General features: G+C 39.2%; 1 protein-coding gene across 1 annotated transcript; it reads left to right on the top strand.

The window, feature by feature from the left end:
• The first annotated feature begins 3,972 nt into the window (after window positions 1-3,972).
• On the top strand, window positions 3,973-24,375 carry LOC139716735 (interleukin-1 receptor accessory protein-like 1). The gene is made up of 8 exons (XM_071628266.1): window positions 3,973-4,209; window positions 11,689-11,973; window positions 12,367-12,550; window positions 18,547-18,683; window positions 20,610-20,759; window positions 21,936-22,073; window positions 23,230-23,311; window positions 23,832-24,375. The coding sequence occupies exons 1-8, from the start codon at window positions 4,080-4,082 to the stop codon at window positions 24,214-24,216; spliced, it is 1,491 nt and encodes a 496-aa protein (XP_071484367.1). The 5' UTR covers window positions 3,973-4,079; the 3' UTR covers window positions 24,217-24,375.
• The last annotated feature ends 1,311 nt before the right edge of the window (window positions 24,376-25,686 follow it).

Genomic DNA, 25,686 nt, shown 5'->3' with positions numbered 1-25,686 from the left:
CGAAGACCATTAACTTCTATAATAGCTATGCTATATATCGTGATTCATTAGCAAGTTTTAGAATAACCCACATAGAATTACTTAATAAAATGGCTGAAATAAAATGATTTTGAGTGGCTAATAAAAAATAATTGTTTCTTTTATAAAACAAACATTCAATTGTTTAACAGGAGTAACATTGGAAAAAAAATGTTCTACTGTAAAATTTCCTTATCATAGTTCATTTCGCTATATATATATATATATGAAAAAAAATAGAATTCATTCACAAAATCAAAGACTTTATACTATAAGTAATAGTAGCTATATGGCAACGATCAACCTGACTGTGAGCAACGATGGTGTCTTACGTAAGACTTTATTGCCAAAAGATACTATGAGGTATTGTTGTACACATTGACTCTCACTTTCCAAATAGATAGATAAATAGATAAATAACGAGAGTCCTTGATTTAAGCTTTTCTATCGAGGCCAAGATATTGTGCGTACATAATGCCCCAAAAGAAAACAGACCTGTAGCACGTGACATGACAAAGATGATAAAATGGTTCGTATCAACGACCATGTGTTATGCAGAGTAACAAAAGAACAAAATAGTGTAACAGCAGAAGCCAGGGAGCAGGTAAAAGAACCTGTTAGCTATCATACAACAATAATGCGTTACATAATATTACGATGACACGTGTCCCCATTTCAACACACAATAGTAATGTTCCAAAGAATAAAATTCACCTTTGAATTACAAACTTTTCACTCTTGGAGCCGGGGTGGCAAAACTCAAAAGATTGTGACGTAAGGGATTCTTCAGTGCTCACGCCAGTTGTTACTTCAGGTTTCAGAACAAATAAACAGCATTGAAATTAACGAGGGGAGTAGAGCAATGACCCGCGAGCTCTGAATCATTGAGTCTATTTTTACGCAAATTACGATGAGCGTCTTTATAATGTCTGTGGATGTAGCCAACAGTTTAAACGGCTTGGAGGCTATCATTCGTGGGTGGCGGGAAGAGAAAAGAAAAGAAAATAAAGCAATTGGATGTACAAACAATAACGAAAAAAGAATTTCAAGGAATGTGACCGTCGGAAGATGCTATACAGTGTATGGAGGACGGTTGGGGCGAAAATCATTGACTTCTGTTATAGCTAACGTAATTCACTGCCAAGTTTTAAAATAGCCCTAAAACCCGCTTTTAATAACAATTGTTTAACAACAGTAACATAAAAAATTGTTCTATTGTTACATAGGATTTCCTTATCATGAGTCATGTCATTGTGTATGCAAACACAAGCACATTGGACCTACATCTTCAAGAATTAATATACCAAAATATATGACGTGCAAGGTATTCAGAGTTCATGTGCAAAGTCGAGGACCTCATACTGTAAATCTATGTTAATAGTCTAATGATGCAGCTGGGGCAACGACCAGCCGACTGTGAATGACGATGGAGTGTTACGTAGGGCTTCGTCGCCAGAAGATACCGTATGAAACATTTAATACATCATTGACTCTCACTTTTCAAATTGACTTTTGAATGGCTGATAATCTTTCTCACTAAGGCCAGGATGGTACATACATTACGCCTCAAACGAAAGTGGCCTATGTGAACACCTGGCGTGATAAAGGTGACAAATTGTTACGTTTCAACGACATGTGTTTCAGAGTACCAAATGAAAAAAATAGCACAGCAAAAGACAAGGGGCAGGCCAAACAACCTGACTTGCAAGGTATCGAGAGTTCATGTGCAAAACCCAGGCTTTATACAATAATATGTAAAAGTTTAATCAGGCAGCTAGGGCAACGACCAACCGACTATATGGACGACGATGTTGCGTTACGCAAGACTTCGTTGCCAATAGATGTAAGAAGTACCAAAAAAAGAAGAAGAAGAAAAAAAAAAGAAAAACCAAACAAACAAACAAATTGACAAGATGTTTGATATCAACAACCGTGTGTGTTTTAGACCAGACGGCGGACCAAAGACCCGTCATCTCTAAGAATAATATGCGTTATGTGGGACTTCATTTCCCAGTTGTCGCCATATCTATGGAATATACAAATTAATTAAGCCTATTAACGGTTCATAACTGACAGGCTAACTGAAATTCAGGCTCGAATTCCAGAATTTCATATCACTTTACAATCTTAAGAATCAAACAATTCCTTTCGTCTAAATATTATCTCCGAAAGAAGAAGATTGCGTTCGATTCCCTTGTAACGATCGAGGGGGAAATTTCTCACATTTCTAATACAGACGTTGGAAAGGTAGAATATATAATATTATTCTCCATATGAACAAGGAGCACGTTCTCAGACAATATAACCTAGTTTTTGTACATTTCTTAAAGAAAAAATTAATGGTGAATTACCATAAAGCTTATATCCTCATACCCTCTGTTTTATCAACATTATTTTCATCAGTCGCGTAAGGTGTCATTAACACTTCTTCTGATTTTTGTCTTGTGAGGAACCTGAGTTCATAATCCAATTCAGAAACATTATTTATCATGCACTGTAGTGATGTCAGTGTTGAAATCAAAATGACGTAATTGTGTTCAGTGGATTGGGAGACTATGTGAGAGACTAGATAAAGTTTACGTATCAAAGGCCGCGAGTTACAGAGCAGAATGAGGCAGTTAAAAAGATGAGCAGCAGTTGAGACTGGCGGCATTACCCGTCGTACTAGGCGGCGAGCAAAAAAAAAAAAAAAAATGATGACAAGTTTATGACAAGTTTATGACAAGTTTATGAACTTGATAAAATTTTTAAGGCTCAAATTGTGTGCTCTCCTCCTTTAATATTGCTCTCTTGAGTAAAGATAGAGCTGTGCTTATAGATGTCAAGTAGCATTAATTTTTGAAAATCATCTTGGCAATGGTACTTCATGATTTTATGACTTTTTGAAGTGCATGAAACTGTTTGTCTTTAAAACTGATGTGTAGAAATGAATTAGGATATTTTAAAGTGTGCCATTACCAAAAATTGAAACAGAAGCAGCCAAGGATATGGTCTGGGACTGAGAGAAAATGACAAAATCAACTTGAGATTGATAAAACAGGCAGAGTGGAGGCATCTAGTTTTTAAAGGACCTGCACATAGGCCTGTGTAGGTACATCCATGATTACAAATTCATGATTTGATACTTACTAGATAGATTTTCAGACAATTTAAGGAAAGATGGTTTCTACATGGTCAAGGTAGTGGATCTGCAAGTAATAAATGGACTTAGAAAACATTGAAAAATTGAATTGCTATTTTAGCTCGGATGGACATAAATTTTTAACAAAATAGTGTACAATGTACAATTCTATAATGAAATTGCTCTACAAATGTAGCAGTCATATGCAATATACCATCAGGAAAACAAATCCCTGCCAAGTTTGCTTCATTTTTTGCACCTAAAAAGTCAGTTGATTGTTTGTTTGTTTTTTTGTTAATTTCCATACAACAAGGGGAAATAATACAGTCTAGTACATCTCCCATTAGAACAAATGAAGTGAAAACATAATGACAGGCGCAGAGATTCTACTGCCTATAATCTTAGCAGTCTCATTATCACAGTCTGAAGGTAAAATTGTATAGATTTGCAAACAAAATACATGAAAACAACATTGTCTTCAAGAGCTGGGCTTTGTAGATTTAATTCAAGCCCAAATGCAATACTGGAATTACATTCAGGACAATGTCCGACAAAGGTCTGTGACATGGTGGAATATAATGAAAAAGCTGCAATGGACTATATGATTTAATTCATAGAGTCCACATGTTCTTATATGAAAGTAATGCATGAACCATCTGTTCATATTGTACCATTTTTTTGCCATCTATTCTCTCCCAGGATTATGACCTTTTTTTTTGTCAGATATTTTGAAATACTTCTTTAGAATGCAATCGGAGAAAGAGTTGAACAAAATGTACAATCCATGTAGATGATGGTATTATATAATGCTCTTATCATTACTCTCGAATGTGTACCTTTCCAATGTTATTGCCCTTTCGTTCTTCCTTTTTGTTTTTCAAGATCCTTTCATGGGTCACAGTGATTACAGTTTGAACGCTTTGTGGAACAAGAAGTCATAATGAAACGTGACACTCCAGATCTGAGAATGAGTTCCTGGTCCTCTATACTCTATTTAGTCTTTGTTTTGACTGGCCTGGTACATGTGGTGTCCTCTGGAAAATACTGCCCTGATTCTGTTCCATGCCTAAGTAAGTGAATATATCTCTTTTAATAGCTTTATTTACAATTCACAGATGAAACAAAACCCCAGCTTAAGTGCTTCAAAGTAGTTCTAAAATGTGAGTAAGGAACAACCAATGTAAAAAAAGAAATGTTCATCAGTATAATCAATAGATGTGCAAAATGTGAACAAAAGTTATGATAAAATTGTTTCTAGAATGAATTGTCTACAGTTATGGTTATGGTTTATCGAGAAAAATAGTGATATCTTCTTATATTTTAGGCTTTATTGGAAACTTTCATATGGTAGGAAGCTTTGTGACCTACACATATGCATCAAATGAGATACCTCGAACATTTTTTTTTTAAAATCACTGCTCCCAATGGTAAACAGTACATTTAATGCAGGTTCCTATCTTTAAAAAAATATATGTCAGAAGGAAATTTATCCATGATGGCTAGGTCTTGTTACTTTTCAGAGTTCATCAAAGATGAGAGAAAATACACCTTTGAACATACCAAGCTGTGAAATTATCATTTTACATTTATATGTCCAACAGTATGTATGAAGCTTTAAAGAGGGAATGTAGCCCCAAAACATTTCTTCTTATTTTTTGTTCATTAGAAATTTGCCTCGAACTAATAAAGGTTTTAGCAATGATAAAGATGATGATGATTGTGATAATGATAATTATGATAATGATAATTATAAAGAATGTTATTTTTTATAAGATAGTAATGAATATAAACATAACAGCTATTGTAGAAGACACAACACTCAGTTGGGTTTCTGTGTGAATATAATGGAAACATGTAAGTCAAGAGATTAAAGTAATTAGGAAGGTTTATTGAGTGATGCAGAGCTACCAAGTCTCACGCATTCTGTGTGAGACTCAAGCATTTAAGGGCAATCTCACGATCTCACGCATGACACCCATTTTTCTCACGCATCGGGCCAAGTCTGCAACTTGGGCCTATAATAATGAGTATAGCTCAAAAGATTAAAGTGATAGTTGCAAATGAAGGTATATTTCCCTTTTGTCTTTCAAATTAAGTAAAAAATAGTCACTTAAGTATGCACCTGATCGCACCATTAAGAGCTAAAAATTGAAAAAGCTCCCTACCGTGGGAGGCCACAGGGTGGGAAACCCCTCCCACACCCTCGCTCGCGCGCACATTCGCATGCCGAGATGCCGAGTCATGAAAATCTCACTCATAACATTTTTTTGAACTTGGCATCCCTGGTGATGTGATGTGGGCATGCAGTAATTCAGAGGATTCAGAATGCCAACATGATTTTTAGCAATGATGGATAGACAATTTGTATTGTGTGTTTTAGAGATGCACATCACTTGATTTTGTGGTTGTTGTAGATGTTGGTCATAATGCGTTTGGAGAGCCATAATACACTGGTAGCTATACACTGCCCAGTAGACCGGGGGCCCAGAAGATTTATTCAGCTGAAAAGGGTCACACTTTTAAATGGTCTCATCGTATAAGGATGTGGCCAAGGGTCAATAAAATGAATTGCTGGCAAGTCACATCCTGTACCGTAAGCCTAGGGACCACAAAAAGGGACCCCGAAAAATGGATTTATTCAGCCGAAGGGGGTCACGGATAAAAGTTGGTGGATATTGTTCCTTTGGGTGTACTTATCATGAAAACAGCAATGCCAGCTATTTTATCCTGTACGGGGCCCCAGACAGTAGCCCCAAAGGGCCTCACAAATATGGTGTTATTCAGCTGTAAAGGGTCACGGCTAATTTCTTTTGCAATGGAAGTAGTTCCCATCAGAGATATCCCAAACACCAATGCCAGCTATTTTATCCTGTACGGGGCCCCAGACAGTAGCCCCAAAGGCCCCACCCCCAGAGGCCCTACGTACAAACACACACAAACATTGATTTTATTCAGTTGAAACGAGTCACGGCTAATTTCTTTTGCAATGGAAGTAGTTCCCATCAGAGATATCCAAAACACCAATGTCAGCTATTTTATCCTGCACGGGGTCCAAGGCAGTAGCCCCAAAGTGCCCCACCCCCATAGGCCATACGTACAAACACACACAAACATTGATTTTATTCGTGCAGCTGAGAAGAGTCACGGCTAATTTCTATTGCAAAAAAAGGAGTACCCATCAGAGATGTCAAAAACACCAATGCTAGCTATTTTATCCAGTACGGGGCCCCGGAGAGTAGCCCCAAAGGAGCCCCCCCCCCTCCCCCAGCACACACACACACACACACACACATACACATTAGTTTCAATCAGCTAAAAAGGGTCACGGCTAATTTCTTTGGCAATTTAAGAAGTACTCATCAGAGATATCCAAAACACCAAAGTCAGCTAGTTCATCCTGTACGGGGCCCCAGTCAGTAGCCCCAAACCGCTCCCTCCCCCCCCCCCCCCCCCCCACACACACACACATTGATTTTATTCTGCTGAAAAGGGTCATGGCTACATTCCTTTGCAATCGGAAGTAGTAGGCATACTCATCAGAGATATCCAAAACACTAAAGCCAGTTATTTTATCCTGTACGGGGCCCCAGACAGTAGCCCCAAAGTGCCCCCCCCCCCCCCCCCACACACACACACATTAGTTTCATTCAGCTGAAAAGGGTCACGGCTAATTTCTTTGGCGATGGAAAAGTACCCATCAGAGATATCCAAAATACCAAAGCCAGCTATTTTATCCTGCACAGGGCCCCAGTCAGTAGCCCCAAATTGCTCCTCCCCCCCCCCCCCGGCCCCCCCCCCCCCACACACACACACACACATTGATTTTATTCAGCTGAAAAGGGTCATGGCTACTTTCTTTTGCAATCGGAAGTAGTAGGCATACTCATCAGAGATATCCAAAACACTAAAGCCAGTTATTTTATCCTGTACGGGGCCCCAGACAGTAGCCCCAAAGTGCACCCCTATACACACACACACACACACACACACACACACACACACACACTCACATTAGTTTCATTCAGCCAAAAAGGGTCACAGCTAATTTCTTTTGCAATGGAAGTATATAGTACCCATCAGAGATATCCAAAGCACCAAAGCCAGTTATGTTTTCCTGTACAGGGCCCCAGACAGTAGCCCCAAAGTGCCCCCCCCCCCCTCTCCACATACGCACACATACACACACACACACACCCTCACACACACACACACACATTAGTTTCATTCAGCTGAAAAGGGTCACGGCTAATTTCTTTTGCAATGGAAGTAGTACCCATCAGAGATATCCAAAATACCAAAGCCAGTTACTTTATCCTATACGGGGCCCCAGACAGTTTAGCCCCAAACACGGGTAATTTCTTTTGCACTGGAAGAAGGACCTATCAGAGATATTTAACACACCAAGGCCAGTTATTTTATCCTGTACAGAGCCCCAGACAGTAGCTCCACAGTGTCCCATCCATTGTACATGTACTGTGAATCAGCTGAAAATTCTAAATGGTTTTACAAATTCTTTTGTAACGTAAATATCAGGGCCTACTGAACAGAGATATCACAAACACCAAAGCAAGTCATCTTATCCTGTATACGGGGTCCTATAGGTTACAGAAGCAAAACACCCAAGAAATTTGCAAAGGAAGCATACTTCTGTATAGTGCACAACCGAGATGACCATATTACGAAAACCAGTCATTTCATCTTCATTTGCATACTGTACTGGGCCCGGTACAGTAGCCATATAGTGCCCCTCCCCCACATAATTATTATGACATCATTTAGCTGAAAAGAGTCATAGTTGTTTTTCTTTTACAATCGAAGAAGGCCTTAGTTTACATCATAGATACCCAAAACATCAAAGCCAGTTAGGTTTTCCCAGCCAATTTCGCACTTTTGTCGGTTCATTTGATAGAAGGTTCGAATTCGTAAAATGGGTATTCAAATTGGCTAGTACCCTACGTTCATTCAGATTCGCCTTGACTTGATGAGAAAGGTATTTCAGTCATTAAATTTCGCGAAAGACAGTCAAATTCCAAACGTGTTCATTCAAATTCAAATCATGCTATTTCTTTGTCTCAGATCATTTTAACGTGTCTTTCTATGTGTGTTTTCGTTTCATAACTACTGTTATAAAGCAGTAAAAGTATTATATTTCTTATCTAGTATAACTGGATTTGGTTGTTCTGTAACCAGACTGGTAACGCTCCTTCTCTTTCATATACATGTCATTATAGGCCTATACGTGTACCAGTAATGCAGATTAACTTCATATTTTATAGTTATGACAGCACAATAGATACAGACGTATATCTCTAGAAGACATAGAAAGAATTATAAAAAAAAAAAAAAAAAAAAAAAAACATTTGAGGATCATAACCTTGACTTCCTGAACTGGCCGACCGCTCGTAATAAAGCGCTCGTAACGGCCAGATAATTTGTGGCTTCTTACTTCTTCGGATTCAAAAAGCGCGTTAAAAAAACAAAAACAAAAACAAAACTGGTGTCAAAATCTCTTAAACGAATACGAAAACATGAAATGCTATGATGCTTACAAAACAATAACTACGATGAAAGAAAATAAGGAAAGAGGTCAAGCATGAACATATCTGTGTAATTGACTGCAGAACATGTTAAATTAGATGGCCAGAAATCAATTTGAATGAACGAGCGCAGCATGTGATCACGTGACTATATCATTATGAATTTATGAATGAACGGATAGTGGAATGGTGTTTGTCTTATATATGGATTTCAGTTGAAAAAGTGTTATTTAGAATAAGGTTAGAGGTAATGTGAATGTTTCAAAATGAATTTGAATGAAGAGATTATGACATTAAACTACTATGTCATCTAGGCGAAATTTTTGCTAAATTTGATTCAACATTAAAAAAATTCGATTAAAAGAGGTGCGAAATTGGCCCGGATGCAGGGCCCTTGACAGGTATAGCCCCAAGGTATTCCCACCCCATATGAATTAAGTGTTTTTAGGTGAAAAGAGTCATGTATGCCTATTTTCCTTGGCAGTGGAATTAACAGCTGAGAAGTGAGATACGTAAAACACAAACCCATCCAGTTATTTTTAGTCTTTCAGGGGCCCCCAGCCAGTAGCTGGAAAGTGCTCCCGTATTATTTTATTCTAAGTGAAAAGAATCACTGCTATAATTTCTTTTGCAATGGAAGTAGTACTCAACGAGGTATCAAAAAACACCGAAACCAGTTATATACTGAACGGGGCCCCACGGAGTGTTCGTATTAGTGTCCCCACATGTAATTCCACTATCAAGATCTGCATCCCGATCTATTCAATCTGTCAGATCGGGAGAGAGCGGCAAAAGTGTACGGGGACCGGGAGCATCGTACCAGCAGCGTTTGGGTGATGGGGTTGGATCTGGCAATTTTACAGATCGGGAAGAAATTTTTAACTGGTTCAAAATTTCTTCCCCATCTCCCCATCAAGATTGACCTATTTTGAATCGTAGCTCAAACGGGGAGAGAGCAGTGACAGCGTAAATAGCGCGGGATGAGCGTAACAATTCCAGGTTTTTCTGACCGTAGTAACAGCGGCACAGGAACGGGAAGTAGTCTAAACTAGACACCGACGACATGGTCCCGCTGCTGCGCCGCTTTCTTGATCAAAGCACGACCTTCCCGCTTTAACGACGCTCTCACTAAGTTCTCTACTCTCGTATAAAATCAAGGCCTGTTCCTACGACGCTTCATTCCTGCTTCGATAACGCTATTGGCCGTTTTAGCTACGCTGTTCCTACGCTTTCCCAGATTCAATTACGCATGTCTTCCACAAGCGCATTCGTCGCTCTAAAATCGAACGTAGCCGATACGCTTGAAAATGTTTGCCAGAACAGCAAAACTGATGATGATGAGGAGGACGTTGTCGTTGTCGCGAAAATGAAGACGATGGAGCGCATATTTAAGAAGAAGAAGAGATGCAAACAATAAAGAGAATAAAGCAAAACACTTTGGAGCTACTGTCTGGGGCCCCGTGCAGGATAAAATATCTGACTTTGGTAATTTGGATATCCGATGGGTACTACTTCCATTGCAAAAGAAATTAGCCGTGACCCTTTTCGGCTGAATGAAACCAATGTGTGTGTGTGTGTGTGTGTGTGTGTGTGTGTGTGTAGGGGGCACTTTGGAGCTACGGTCTGGGGCCCCATACAGGATAAAATAACTGGCTTTAGTGCTTTGGATATCTCTGATGAGTACTACTTCCGATTGCAAAAGTAAGTAGCCGTGACCCTTTTCAGCTGAATAAAATCAATGTGTGTGTGTGTGGGGGGGGGGGGGGGGGGGTAAGGGGGCAATATGGGGCTACTGTCTGGGGCCCCGTGCAGGATAAAATGACTGGCTTTGGTATTTTGGATTTCTCTGATGGGTACTACTTCCATTGCAAAAGAAATTAGCCGTGACCCTTTTCAGCTGAATGAAACTATTGTGTTAGTATGTGTGTGTGTGGGGGGGGGGGGGGGGGCACTTTGGGGCTACTGTCTGGGGCCCCTTACAGGATAAAATAGCTGGCTTTGGTGTTAGTATATCTCTGATGGTACTACTTCCATTGCAAATGAAATTAGCCGTTACTCTTATCAGCTGAATAAAGTCAATGTGTGTGTGTGTGTTTGTACGTAGGGCTTATAGGGGGTGGGGCACTTTGGGGCTACTGTCTGGGGCCCCGTGCAGGATAAAATAGCTGGCTTTGGTGTTTTGGATATCTCTGATTGGTACTCCTTCCATTGCAAAAGAAATTAGCCGTGACTCTTTTTAACTGAATAAAATCAATGTTTGTGTGTGTTTGTACGTAGGGCCTATGGGGGGTGGGGCCCTTTGGGGCTACTGTCTGGGGCCCCGTACAGGATAAAATAGCTGGCATTGGTGTTTTGGATATCTCTGATGGGAACTACTTCCATTGCAAAAGAAATTAGCCGTGACCCTTTTCAGCTGAATAACACCATATTTGTGGGGCCCTTTGGGGCTACTGTCTGGGGCCCCGTACAGGAAAAAATAGCTGGCATTGCTGTTTTCTAGATAAGTACACCCAAAGGAACAATATCCACCAACTTTTATCCGTGACCCCCTTCGGCTGAATAAATCCATTTTTCGGGGTCCCTTTTTGTGGCCCCTAGGCTTACGGTACAGGATGTGACTTGCCAGCAATTCATTTTATTGACCCTTGGCCACATCCTTATATGATGAGACCATCAAAAACTGTGATCCTTTTCAGCTGAATAAATGCTCTGGGCCCCCGGTCTACAGGTGATTTATTGTCATTAAATTTCATGTTTCATTGTCAATTACAAGGAACATTTCTCATACAATCGATGGTGAACCCTTAAAAATTTCTGCAAAGAACAGAGCAGTCACGTATGATAGTGCTTTAAAAGTATTAGGACCCTCTGTTGTGAATAGTAAATCAACTTCCTATTTATTCAACATCTGGGTTATAACATCATGAGGCAAAAGATTGGCTTATTTCTTTGTACTTCTTGTGCAGAAAGGTGAGAAGCATTTCCATAATTCCCTTTGCTTGTATTTTGCAGATCAAACGTCGACAAGAGAAGAATATAAAAATATTGGCGCCAGCGAGGAACTTGTGTGTGAAGTAGACAATCAGTGCCCGGTAACTTGGTTCATCAAGCACAGTCAAAATGGTAGCCTGATTCCCCTGAACGCGACGGGCAGGTTCAAACTGAGCTGCAGCAACACGAAGCTCAACATAGAACCCTTGGAAGAGGAAGACGACAAAACATATTTTGTGTGCCATGCAGATTGTGGCGATTGCCAACAGGAAAACCAAATATTACTCCAGGCCAGAGAGTCAAAATGTAAGTTATGGAGTGTCTGTCTGTGATCAGGGCTACCACACAGCCCATTTCATAATGTTTGGAGAATAGCAAACAAGTTGCCAGTTGTCAGATGTTTTCGTCAGCTTTGATAAGACAATGTAAAGAAGTTGAGTTGTCAATGCCTGCTTTTTTACTGTTTTGAAGTGTTGACATAACCTACAAATGTTCGGCTGGAATATTTTGAACATAGTGGTATCTACGATGCTTGTGCCTGTCTGTCTCAAAAGCTGCAGTGCTCAGTGGCTTCATGAATTTACGACTCTGCTCCCTGTAAACACAGAACTACTGTATTTGAATTCTGGCATCTGTGTGGGCAGTAATTATGGTGAGCATGCATTTTCTTTTCCTTCTTCTTTTTCTCCCATGTTGTAGCTACAACCCTAACCATTGTGAAGCAAGACAGCTGTACTGATCAGGATGTATCACCGGGTGGGAATGCCACTTTTTGCTGTGAGTGTCAAATGGAGACCAATACCCTCAACAGTGGCTACATGTACTGGTTTCATGATGAAATAGAACTGGTACCAGAAGACGAGAGAGCCCTGGAGAAGTTCAGGTGATCGACTTGTCACTTTCAGAATTTTCCCTTTTCTCTACTTGATTGGACCTAAGAGTGAGGATCATTTCAAAGAGACAATGCAGTCAGTAGATTTAGCAAAAACTGAGCAAAAGTGGACAAATTTTGAAGAAAGTGTAAGCTGCATTTCATTATGCTGTCCTATGGGCATCCACAACTTTATCAGCCATTTGTCGCCTGCCTCTGACACCTGTTTCAAAGAATTTGTCATACACTGGTATTTGTGGTTAAAAAAAGAAGATGTGACTTTCATGAAATCTTTATTAAGGAATATTAATCTGTTCCTTACGGGAACCTGGCATACAAGGTTCCCGTGGGAGTAACTGATGTACGGGAACCTGGTATACCAGGTTCCCAAGATGTAGATAAGAGTGCCTTCTTTCGTGGCCTAAATTCATGTTTCTTTGTGTCGAAATGCCCAGAAAAATGGGTTTGATAAAAAGATAAGAGTTCTTTCTATCACCATATGTTCTCTTTCTGTTGGAAAAATGTGTATATCACAGCATTATTACCGTTTTTCTGATTTAGTTTCCGCCTGCTTTGCTATAAAACTTGTATGAACATGTACATAAACGATCGGCGCTGAGCCCAAGTAGATTTTTGTGTTCGCTGACCCCAGTCATCCTATATAGAACAAAAGAGTCTGTGAGCCCATCAGCGCACACTCCATTCATACCTTGCACTCGATCGATATTTTCATTGTTCGGTGGCACATGTAATTGGTCGTGGAAAGGGGATACATGTACCGCTGGACTGCTTTTGCTGAGCAGGATTACCAACCTGTCCATTCTCTGTCGACCCGCAAAAAGAATCTCGTTTTGGGGCATTTAAGACACTCAAAGAATTGCAGAAGGAACGGGTTAAAAATTTCTTGTCCAAGGTGTGCAAAGTAGCAGTCTGTTTGATACGTCTTGAGTAGGATGATTGAAAAAAAAAGATTGTCTTGGAAGAAAAAAACTTCATATCAACTAGATGAGAAATGCACAATTAACTACTCAGTAACTTCAAATTACCAAGATAAAACAATATGTGGGTATCCATAAGTATACAGTGACCCAGAAGAGTATACCCCCCCCCCCCCCCACCCCCCACACTCACACTTTTTTTTTTACCCTGTTCGGGGCACTAGAAAGCTGCCCTGAAGATCCCCCTTGTTTTTTGTCGAGCCCACCGGAGGTGAGGGGAGACTAAGGGATCGCCTGCGGCGTCTGTCTGTCCGTCCGTCCGTCCGTCCGTCCGTCCGTCCGTCCGTCGTCTGTCCGTAATGCTACAAAAACTTCAATAACTCTTTACTCTGGGCTTCAATTGCAATCAAACTTCGAGGGAGGAGGGGTCATACAAAGTTTCACATTTTGCCTTATATGAAGATCACCTCAAGGTCAAAGTTCACAGGCAGGGGTCAATGAACTTTAGGGCCCAATGTTAACTTTTTATGGCGCGTTTCTATTATTGGTCATAACTTTTGATCCATAACTCCATTTGTGACCAAACTTGGATGGTAGATGTCCCTTGGGGAGTGGATGGTCATCACAAGGTCAAAGGTAACAGGCAGGGGTCAGCAAACTTTTAGAGCCCAATGTTAAGTTTTCATGGCTCGTTTCTAGTATGGGTCATAACTTTTGATCCATAACTCCATTTGTGACCAAACTTGGATGGTAGATGTCCCTTGGGAAGTGGATGGTCACCACTAGGTCAAAGGTAACAGGCAGGGGTCAACGAACTTTTAGAGCCCAATGTTAAGTTTTTATGGCGCAATTCTATTACCGGTATGGGTCATAACTTTTGATCCATAGGTCTGTTTGTTACCAAACTTGGATGGTAGATGTCCCATTGGGAGTGGATGGTCACCACAAGGTCAAAGGTCACAGGCAGGGGTCAACAAACTTTAAGAGCCCAATGTTAAGTTTTTATGGCGCGTTTCTAGTATGGGTCATAACTTTTGATCCATAACTCCATTTGTGACCAAACTTTGATGGTAGATGTCCCTTGGGGAGTGGATGGTCACCACAAGGTCAAAGGTCACAGGCAGGGGTCAAGGAACTTTAAGGGCTCAATGTTCAGTTTTAATGGCACGTTTCTTTTTTTCCATGAATTTTAACCCTTTTATATCTCTTTTTATTGGTTATATCTCTTTTTTTATCTGTTATATCTCTTTTTTTATCTGTTATATCTCTTTTTTTTAATCTGTTATATCACATTCGTGTACAATTTCTTGTACGCGAATGGGCGAGACACATTATGGCACTTGCCTTGTTTCTTTTGCCTTTTAGCTGATGAAGCCCGGAAGTGGCAGCAGAAATATAAACTGCCCCCCCCCCCCTTTTAAAATGTGGTGCCAGCCATATTATCGTGGAGATTTTGCAAGGAGACAAGGTATTTCTATGGTTGAATCTTTCCCTTTTGACCCCAAACAAATATTCTTGCTTAGCTGGATAATCACTGCAATATCTAGTGCTTGAGTAGAAAAAAGTTTGTTTAAAATTTACCCCAGTGTTAGTACTAAATTGCATAAATCATGCAAATTAGGTATTTGTCCCAAGTGGGGACAGTTTCTCACTTGGTCTATTGCAGGTTTATTCCTAGAAAGACATTATTTTCAAGTTTTACGTGAATAATTTGGAAGGTTTAAACAAAAGAACAATAATTTGCATAAATTAGTCAAATTAGGGTGTGGCTTTGTCTCGCCCGCATACAGAAGCGAGACACTGATGTCACTTTTCCATTGTCTCCATCGGTGTCGACAGTGGCAACAATTTGGTGTATACTCAATGATTTTCCGCAGCTTTGAGGTAGACTACCAAACTCACACCACAGACACATAACCTATAAATGCTGGTCAAATTCAAATATGGGTAAAGTCCAATAAGTTCAAAGGTCAAAAGGTCAATGAACTTGAACTTTTTTCTAATTCACAGTACTCGATCATAGTATTGTGGTATACCCTCAATAACTTTCCACAGCTTTGAGATATGACCTCCAAATTCACACCAGAGTTATCACCTAAAAATGCCAGTCGAGTTCAAATATTGGTCATATCAAACAAGGTAAAAGATCAAAGGGTCGATGAATTTTACATGATAAGCACTGTATTCATGGTATTGTGGTGTTTCCTGCTGTTAGTATCTTTCAACAGCTGTGTATGAGCTATGACCACCAAATGGACACCATAGATACATCACCTAAAGATGCCAGTTAACTTTGAATATTGGTAAAGTCTGACAAGGTCAAAGGTCAATGAACTGTACCTGACAAGCACCATACTTGCAATATCTAGGTGTGCTCTCAGTAGCTTTCGACATCTTTGAGCTGTGACCATGAAACTCATACCACAGGAACATCACCTAGTGATCAGAGTTTTCAGTTAACCCGTTCCATACTGAATTCTAAAATCCCCATAGACTTAGTACACAGGCCACAAGGTTCCCATATGGAACAGGTTAACAAAGGGATCCAGGAAGGAGAATCTTATGTGAAAGAGATGATCAGGGTTGAAGTTTTTGGCATCTGTACTGAGAAATCAAGTATTCAACCTCATAGCATTGAGGTACAGTTATACCACCTCCCTGCTAATAGCAAGCTTACTATTACTATTAGTCTAAATCTGCTTTAGGTCCCATGTTGTTGCAGAACATGTTGGTAATATGTTGCATAATTAACTAATGTTAAACTTTGCGGTACCCACAATATTGCCAAATGCAATCTCATTATTCCTTTAAGGAGCATTCTAGAGAGTGGAAGAACACCAACCAAGTTTGTACATCATTTTGTCATCTGTGATGACAATGATAATTCTCCATTTATTACCTCTGCCAAGGGAGGAGGTTATGTTTCATTACCGTTGGTTTGTTCGTTCGTTTGTTTGTTTGTCCGTGTGCAAGATAACTCAAAAAGTAGTTAACGGATTGAGATGAAACTTGCAGGAAAGGTTGAGAATGACACAAGTGACAAACGATTAACTTTTGGTAGTGATCCGAGAATTTTTTTGGAATTTATGAAGGATTTTTTATATTTTGCCAGGTATAGGGTCAATGAACTTGGGAGTTCAGGCTGCGCATATTTGAGGTTTGAATGCGCGCACTAAAGTGCGTGCTCTAGTTTCTGCTAGGGCGAGGCGCGCCGTACAGCTGAGGGTTTATAACGTAACAAAGGCTTCTATATTGGGAAATCGGGCGACTTTCAGCACACAATGCTATATAAGTACGTATGGGTGGAAATCACTGATATGGAAGAACAAGATCAGTAGTGGAAATGAGCTGCATGCTTGGCGGAGGTCTGCACTCTCAGAGTGCTTCTCTAGTTATTATTGCTGTCGTAGATAGGAAGCCACGGAGCATGTGGCAGTGTATCATTGTCGTGTGCCTGATATTTGCCACACCAGGGTGGTGTTAGTAATCTACAGAGATGGAGAGGCAACTCTTCGTAATTCATGCAAACACATGTTTGGGATTGGTTACAATGGGATGTCTAGCATTCCACTACGTTTTGAAGTCATGCCAGGCACCGCTCTAATTGCGAGACGAAGTTCGGAGACGAAGAACGCATTTCACCTCTCGTTGAATTACAAGCTTTATTTCACAATAAAATTTTTAATGAAATACTCGAATTGATTGAGAATAGTTTAGGAAAGAATTCAATGTTATAAACATGTATTTCTAGTTTCTTCGTAATGTGCAAATCAAATGAAATGAAAACTAGGCCCTCTTAAAAACCTAATATTTTTCTATAATGCGCACATTTTCTATCTTTTAGTCTGGTATATTTTGATCTTTCAAATAAAGTACTCAGCTAAAGCATGTTCCAGCATGCTTTTAAACTGTTTACTGTTAAAATTGTAAGTTTTACACTACATTTTGATTCGCTGCTCCAATTCAAGGTACACAAATTCATTGTTGCCGTCACATTGAAAGAGAGAGCGAATTGCAGTAGGGGCAAGTATTTCTAGATGTGAGAGCGCTAGTCCCGATTATTGATGCTCTCTTTTGTCAAAGCACATGGGCAACACCTGTAGTTGAACGCATAACTTCTCGGCGGTGCCGCGCATGACTTCAAAGGAGAGCAGTAGTTGTCTCTCCTTCTCTAGCATCTCCCTGGCCACACCTTGCTTCATGCACTATGGAGTACTGTACGAGCTGAAATTTTTGCCGTGGTTTATTTTTGCGAATTTCGCGAATCGCTTTTGAACTGCGAAAATAACAATGCGTGAATAGCTAAGTTCAGTTAGACCCTCGCAACCGCGAAATCAACAACACACGAAAATGTCCTCCAAGTAGCAATTCGCGAAAATATCTGTACGCGAAAATTTCAGCTCATACAGTAATATTATCCTTTCTCTCTCATTTGTCTTAAAAAATATATATATGTATATACATATATATATGTATATATATATATATATATATATATATATATATATATATGCATGATATCTAATAAATGATTCGGCATGCCGTACACTGGGGGTACTGTTGAAACCCAGGGTCTGGCATTGTGTAGCGCCATCTCGTGTCCATTATCATACAGTTGTGCAATGTTGTCATGGTGACTATTTTCTCATCATCATCAGTGCCGGCAATAAATCGGCATGGCGATAACGATCCAAATGCCGATTTCCTTCCATGTCAACTTTTAAACAGTAAAGATTACAACTGTAAGTACAGAGCATGTAAATGAAAGAACGGGAAAGAAAAGTTATTACTTGCAACATTTATTGTTACATAATCACAGACAAGAAAAAATTTTTGTGTAAAATATTACTAAAAATATTTTTGCACATTTTCGGTAACCCAAGGTACAACGCTGAAAAAAAAATTTAAAAAAATTAATGATTCAACAGAATGGCGAATTTTCATTTGGTACCTCAGGGTACCAAATATTTGCATCATGTAATAAACAATTTTTTTAGAAAGCTGAACTTTACTGTGATGTACAACATCTGCAACAAAAATTTTGTGACTCTCTGTACTTTGTCTTTCCAGTTACAACAACAGGACGTCTAAAGGCAGCTGCATCACAATATCCAACGTGACGGATGCTCAGTATGGGAATTACAGTGTGCATTGTGGCAATATCTATTCAGGGGATGCAGCAGTCGAGGTTCTATGGCTCCTACGAGGTATAGTGAGACTACCTCATAAGTTTGAGCAGATTTTGTGTGACTTTTTGTGATCTGACCAGTGTTTTTTCCATTCACATTAGCACTGCATTTATTTGTATTCGGTAGCATCATATTCTTCCAGCTGCCACAGCGTGACATTGCTTGTGTGTAACCTGGCAGATTCCATTCACAGTTGTTGGGTAGGTGTATATTTGAAAATACTAGCAGCCTACAGTACAGGCCAAAAGTTTGGGGCCACCCTCAGATTTAAAAGAAAATCATACAAAACACTGCATGCTGCATTCATTCAAATGTATTGACACTGAATTGGCTATGGCAGTTCCATTACATCACACAAGTATGTTTCCAACCAGTTTTGAGTGCACTTCTGTGTACCCCTGTCGGTTTTCATAATTATATTCAAATTTTATGCATATCTTTAAAGCAAAGGTTCCACTGGGCAATCTGTTACTGATTACCGATATTACCTGATATTACCGGTAATAATATCACACCAAAATTTGACTAAGACTAATATTACCAATGTTACCATGTTGTTACCCAAATACTCGGTAAAATGTTTGATTCAACATGATGATGACAGTATTTAGTGGGGGACTTTAAAATGTCGCTGGAATTGCTATTCAAAATTATTACCATTACTATACTATTATATTACTAAAGATTACTGTTATTACTCAAGTTCCTAAATGTTTTAACCAATTAAAGCCATTCAACATTACCCCATCACTCTGTTGTAACTCGGTAAGGGTGGTAACAGTTATATTTCGGACATGAACATTGCGATACGAGGTGCACCGTTTTTCAATTGTTTTCCTCATCAGAAACAGATTCTGTCGACCTCGAGGATCATTAGATCTTATCCTTATCCTCAAAATAAAAAAAAATAAGGAATTTATAACACTTTCATTATTACACAGGTAATACTGATATCATTTGGGTAGCAACATGGTATATTGGTAGTATTTGATCTCAGTCAAATGTTGGTGTGATATTACCGGTAATATCTGGCAATATCGGTAATCGGTAACAAATTGCCTAGTGGGAACCTTTGCTTTAAGGATATGCATAAAATTTGAATATATTATGAAAACCGACTGGGGTTCACAGAAGTGCACTCAAAACCGGTTTGAAACATACTTGTGTGATGTAATGGAACTGCCATAGCCAATTCAGTGTCAATACATTTGAATGAATGCAGCATGCAGTGTTTTGTATGATTTTCTTTTAATCTGAGGGTGGCCCCAAACTTTTGGCCTGTACTGTATATATGTACATATATTGATGATAACATCTTTAATAGTAGTCTAACGTTTGTAGGCAAAATGAAGATACTGTTAATGCAGAAATTTTGGCAGTACATTAATTTTCGCATATTTTGTACTACTTTGCCTTTGAATTCCAAAACATGTGGCAAAGGGTCTGGAAACCAGACTAATCATTACCCTGACCAGATGAACACTGCAACTTGCATGAATTTCAGGACGTTTGCCTTTGATACCATATGTGTGCTCTACTATAAGGTACATAATTGCAGGATTATTATCATTATTATTATTATTCTTGTTTTTTTGTTTGTTTAAGTTTTGTACAGAGGCAGGTGTATAATGGGTATGAAAAGGTAGCGTCAGGTTTTGGTGGCACTACCCTCATTGATCCATTTTTTACAGGGTCAAGAGTCAAACAGATCAGATGAAAGTATGTGAAAAATTCTTTTTATCTTTTTAATGAAAATAACTGATTTAGGGGATGTTTGATTAATAAAATCAATATTTTTCATCTTTGGAAAAGAGATTTTCATGATTATCACGCCTGCTACATTACATTTATTATTTTTTTTGTTTTTTTTTACTTAACATTACAAAATATCAACTCTTCAAGAAAGAATGTGTGTTCTTTTTATATGACTTCTCCCCAAATTAGAATTCCGGCCTGATGAAGAGGTTCCACTGCAAATCTTTGCAGTTTTTCTGCTTGTAGTCCTCCTGGCCCTGATAGCCCTGCTCTACCAGGCAGTCAAAATCGACATCCAGCTGGCCTACAAGGAAAAATTTGGCAAGCATGAAATGGAAGGTAATAAACATGCCATCAGTTTTGTGGAACTGAAAATTGTCAGCAGGGTAATGGGGAGAGTGATTGTGATGGATGTGAAATATGACTCACTGAACCTGTGTTTAATTGTTTGTATTATACAACATGTGTAAAGATTCTAGCATGCAATTGGGTGATTGCTCATCACATGACAGGCAGTTGAAATTACTACTGCATGCCATCGCTATTTAACATGCCATATTTGTTAATCAATTTTGGATATGGCAGGCTAATTCATATGATTAGTCATTTCATTCACTGTGAACCCCATGATAGGCTTATGATCAGCTCATAGTTTTTCACCATTGCACACCTTTGATGTCATAAAATGCTGCTACATACAGAGACTCCAACCCCAAGTACCTTCTGATCTGGAGATTCCCCTGCCTGAAACCCCCTAGCAAACGGGAAACTCAAAGTTGATGTGCGCTTCGCGCACACATCATGATCATGAAGCGTAAAGTTCCTTGCAGCCGGGGTCCAGGGCCCGCTTAAGGGCCCTGGGAGCGCTAGAGTTCTAGATGCTCTCTTGTGCTATCTAAGGCTTATTTTTCAACATATGATGGCAATAAGTAAGAATTCATTTCAAGCGGAGACACTGAGCCAGGGCGGGAGAAATTAAATCTCAAGCAGGAGAACGTGAGATTTTGCAACAATGGGCTTTCGGCGGGAGATCTCCCGTCGATAGCGGGAGAGTTGGAGTCTCTGTACATATACCTTTGTCATGCACACGCAATGGTTACATGTACAAGCCTGCACTTGAGTCAACAATTCCAACTAATCGTATTCATGCAAGTCTGTACCGCAATACTATGTACAACCATTTGCCTTTCATGAAAAATAGTTGACATTTATGTGCCATAGTCAAGTATCAGTGCGGACCACAGTCACATTCTATAGCATCTGTGATTGTACACAACAGCAGCCTAATCTGAGCTACATGCATTTTGGTGTACAGAAGATAATGCTTGTGAGATAAACCTACCATAGGAATTTTTTTTTCTTTTTCCTCAATGATTTCCACCATGATAGTGTTGCGAGTGGAATATTATATGAAAATTCCTTCAGATTCTGAAGTTCATAACTGACCCATACCTTTGCTTATACTTCCCTTTCTCTGTTACCTACCCACTCCCCCTTCATCCCGCAATATTTCAGATGGAAAGTTGTACGATGCCTACATCTCGTATTCGAGGACCAACAGTGACCGGCGCCATGCTATGTATCTTTATGAGAAGCTCAGTGGGTTAGGATACAGTGTCAGCATGGAGGATAGGACATTTGATTTTGGTGAAGGTGAGTTTTGAAACAACTGTCTGCTCCCGTAACCCTAACTAGGCCGGGGGGGGGGGCTTGGAGGCCCCCCCCTGGACATTCCAGGGGATGTATCGCCAACGCAAAAAGCTGTCGCCGCAGTGTTTCATGACTTTTTTCTTTCGAGTCTCTCGCATCTTTTGACACCAAATTTGGCACGCCCGGGCACGCGGTTTAGAAGTTACGCACAAATATGTCCCAAAATTGATCAAAGACGTGAATTCTTGTACAATTTCAATGCAAACTGTGCTTATACAGTCATATTTCATAAAAACATGATTATTTGGGGGTTTTATTGATGAAAATCAATTAATAACATATTTTTACATTCCGCACAATGACACGGACAAATTTCATTGAAAAGACAATGAAAAACAAAAAGTAGAAAAAACAGAAATATGAAGAAATTCAAAAAACAAAATACGAAGGAAATTTTTCTGATGGCACAATTTTTTTTTCATCTACATTTGCTAAGGACACTAGAAAGAATATTAGCACAAACATGTGCCTGTTTTTAGCTTTATTTAGTGAGTTTTAGCAGATTTGTGATGTTCATGCATCATTATGCATGAAGTAGCATAAATGATGATTTTTAAAAAAAATCAATTTTACCATCTTTTAGATTATGTCACAGGCAGTGTGTGTGCTAATTTTTGTTGCGATCGCGCTCTATCATCTACCGAAATAGCTCGGCCTAGTTAGGGTTAAAGGGATATTGTATAGTTTTGGTTGAGATGAAGAATTCAGGCTTATGACCTTCTATGAGATAATAAGAAGCCTCTTTGAATTGTATGCTCTTTACAATTATACAATTATCTCTTTTCACTCACATATTTTTGCCTTATTTATTTAAGAGCCCATATATCTTGTTTCTCCATCATCCAAAAATCAGACAACAGGTCATAATGGTCATCTCCTGCATTTTCAATTATGATTGCTAAATGATCAATCTCATTGTTACATTACAAAGTGCTTAATATCACTCAAATAATTGTGTTAGTTTTAATATCACTTCACTAAGTTATACTGTATACATGTACTTGACAACTGAGTGATTCTTTTGTCTTTTGTTTTGTTGTCAGTATGTGTTAAAGGATTTATTGAACCTTAATTCTTTCTTCAAATTCCTTCCTTTCAGCAATCGCGGATGAGATATCGCGTTCCTTACAAAGCAGCCGGCGATGCATTATTCTCCTCTCTCCGGATTATGTGCAACACAGGTATGTCGATAGCATGTCAAATGTCAAATACGTCAGTTTTCCATTATACAAAGGATCCCTGCTTTAATACGCAACAACGATGAAAGTGGAAATTTGAGGCAGGGGGAGTATTATTTTTTTTTTTTTTTCGTGCTGGGCAGGTTACATGACATTTACTAGTACATGTTTTTGATTTATGGAATCAAATTATGAAATGATATTACATACAGCAAGAAATAAATTAGTGTGCTTTTATTTTGCATTAATTTCATATCGCTAAGTAAAAACAAAATTTTCTTCACCATGAAAATTTCCACTTTTGCAGCATAGGTAGCTGCTTTCATCTGTAGCGTCCTTGTTTCATAGAACACACACATTTTATTCCCCAGAATAAAGAATAAAGGAAAACATAGAATTTCAGAGAATTACATACTAGAATGTCCAATCCAGGACTTCATCTGTATTAATTTTCTGGTTTTGTTTCAACCAGTTTCTCGTGCCGCATTTACCTCATACATGTGTCTCTCTCTGACCCCTAAAGGTTCATGACGTTTGAGATGTCCCAGTGCTTAGATGCGGAGAGACAGACGAAGAAACACATCATCCCGCTGTTTCTATGCGACACTCGAGAAGAGGACATCGCGAGAGACAGGACTCTTTCTCACATCGTCTCCTCCCACGCCCGATTGAACTGGCACGCGCCCGACGGCAACGAGCCCGACAGAAAATATGTCCTCCCGACGTGTGCACCTTGGAAGGAGCGGCGCACATGGAAGACCTTGCTTCTCCAATTGCCGCGGCGACCTCGGTGTGTGACCTCTGGCGGCAGCGTAGGGCTCGACTCACAAGGACTGGATCACTCAAGCCTGATTGACAATGAAGGCACTGAGCATGGATTTGAAGGGCAGATGCTTCGTGCAATATGAGCCCTTTGTATAGGGTGGTTGATATGCTGGCAATTAAGCATGGTATTTAAACCCATTGGTAATATAAGTAACAGCCTATTGATTTGTCTTGCCAGTTTATAGCTTCGTGTGTTTACTCTTTCAAATGCTGTAGTGTTGCCCTTGTGTAACTGTATGTGACATCCACACAAGTACTGCAATTTAGGCCAGCTATATAGTGTGAACAGGGTCTTAGATGTAAGGGCCCGTCAAAACATGTCTGTGTTATGCAATCATTGCTATCAATACTGCAAGTTTAAAGTTTATGTAGTTCTGAAATGATGTATCAAGAATGGAATGGAATAATGTGCAAATTGGATACAGTAAAATTTCAAGTGATGCTCTTAACCTGTTAAGGACGGGTGAATATGAGACCATTCTGAAGCAAATCATTTTCACACAACAATAGATATACAATGAACTCTTGAATGAATCCCATAAGGATTGGAACAATCATCTCCCAGCATTTCCACTGATTCCCACTGATCAGTTACTAGCCTTCCCCTTTAAGTTTCTGCACAGTCACTGCTGGATGAGAAGACAACTGCAGTCTATGATGTCACATGCATAGAACAATATGACATAAAGATAATTTCACAAATATAAAAATAATTTCACAAAATTCCATGTTTTGAAGAAATTACACAGTCCCTTGACTTGTTACTGATGTATGTAGAGGGTAATATTATTCCCCCTGCCTTTTTAAGAGGCAAGTCTAATGCTCTTTTACTTTGCGAGAAAAGTGAAAATATGTTTTTTTGTTTTTGTTTTTGTTTTTTTATTTATGTTAAATTGTGTGCATATGACGTCATACAAAAAGCTGAAGTAGTCTTCTCATCCAGCACTGGCAGTACTGAAACTTTCAAAATTCATAACTTATGAATGGACTGTCTGATTTTCCTCAAACTTTCACTGATGTGTTCTACTAATATTGCTTCATTCTTTAAATTCTTACACATATTAAGGTGAACTTGTCCTCTAATCATTTTCAACCAGATGCAGTTTTGCATATTTTTTTAATGTTTTACTCGTATACATGTAGTAGCTCCAGTTTTATCGAAACTGCACTGAATTCATCAGCACGACACTTATGGTTATGACAAAGATCTTTTGTCTTGCTTTGATGAATAGGCTCATCAGAAGAACATTGCAATTTAGACATGATTTAAAGATAATGATTATAAAGTTTTGGTACCTTCACAAAGTTTCCCTGGTTCAAATTTTTCAGAGCCCGCTCTGCTGTGTGTGCAGAGCAGGCTCTGAAAAAATTTCGAACGAGCCGTTAGTTTGACTCAACGCGGTACCGCGACAATGCAACATACGAAACCATTATTGCATGATTACTAAGACATGAGAGCACTTTGGGTCTCACAGTGTTAGTTATGTGAAAGGTACTTTAACCTGAAACACAAGCTTCAGGGAAACTTTGTGAAGGTACCAAAACTTTATATT

This window comes from Diadema antillarum, unplaced genomic scaffold (assembly GCF_040938485.1).
Source record: "Diadema antillarum isolate AM-2024a unplaced genomic scaffold, OU_Dant_1.0 scf00000069, whole genome shotgun sequence".
In the NCBI taxonomy this organism is placed as follows: Eukaryota; Metazoa; Echinodermata; class Echinoidea; order Diadematoida; family Diadematidae; genus Diadema; species Diadema antillarum.
Note: the sequence above shows the minus strand (reverse complement) of the source record. Positions and strands in the feature narration are given on the sequence as shown.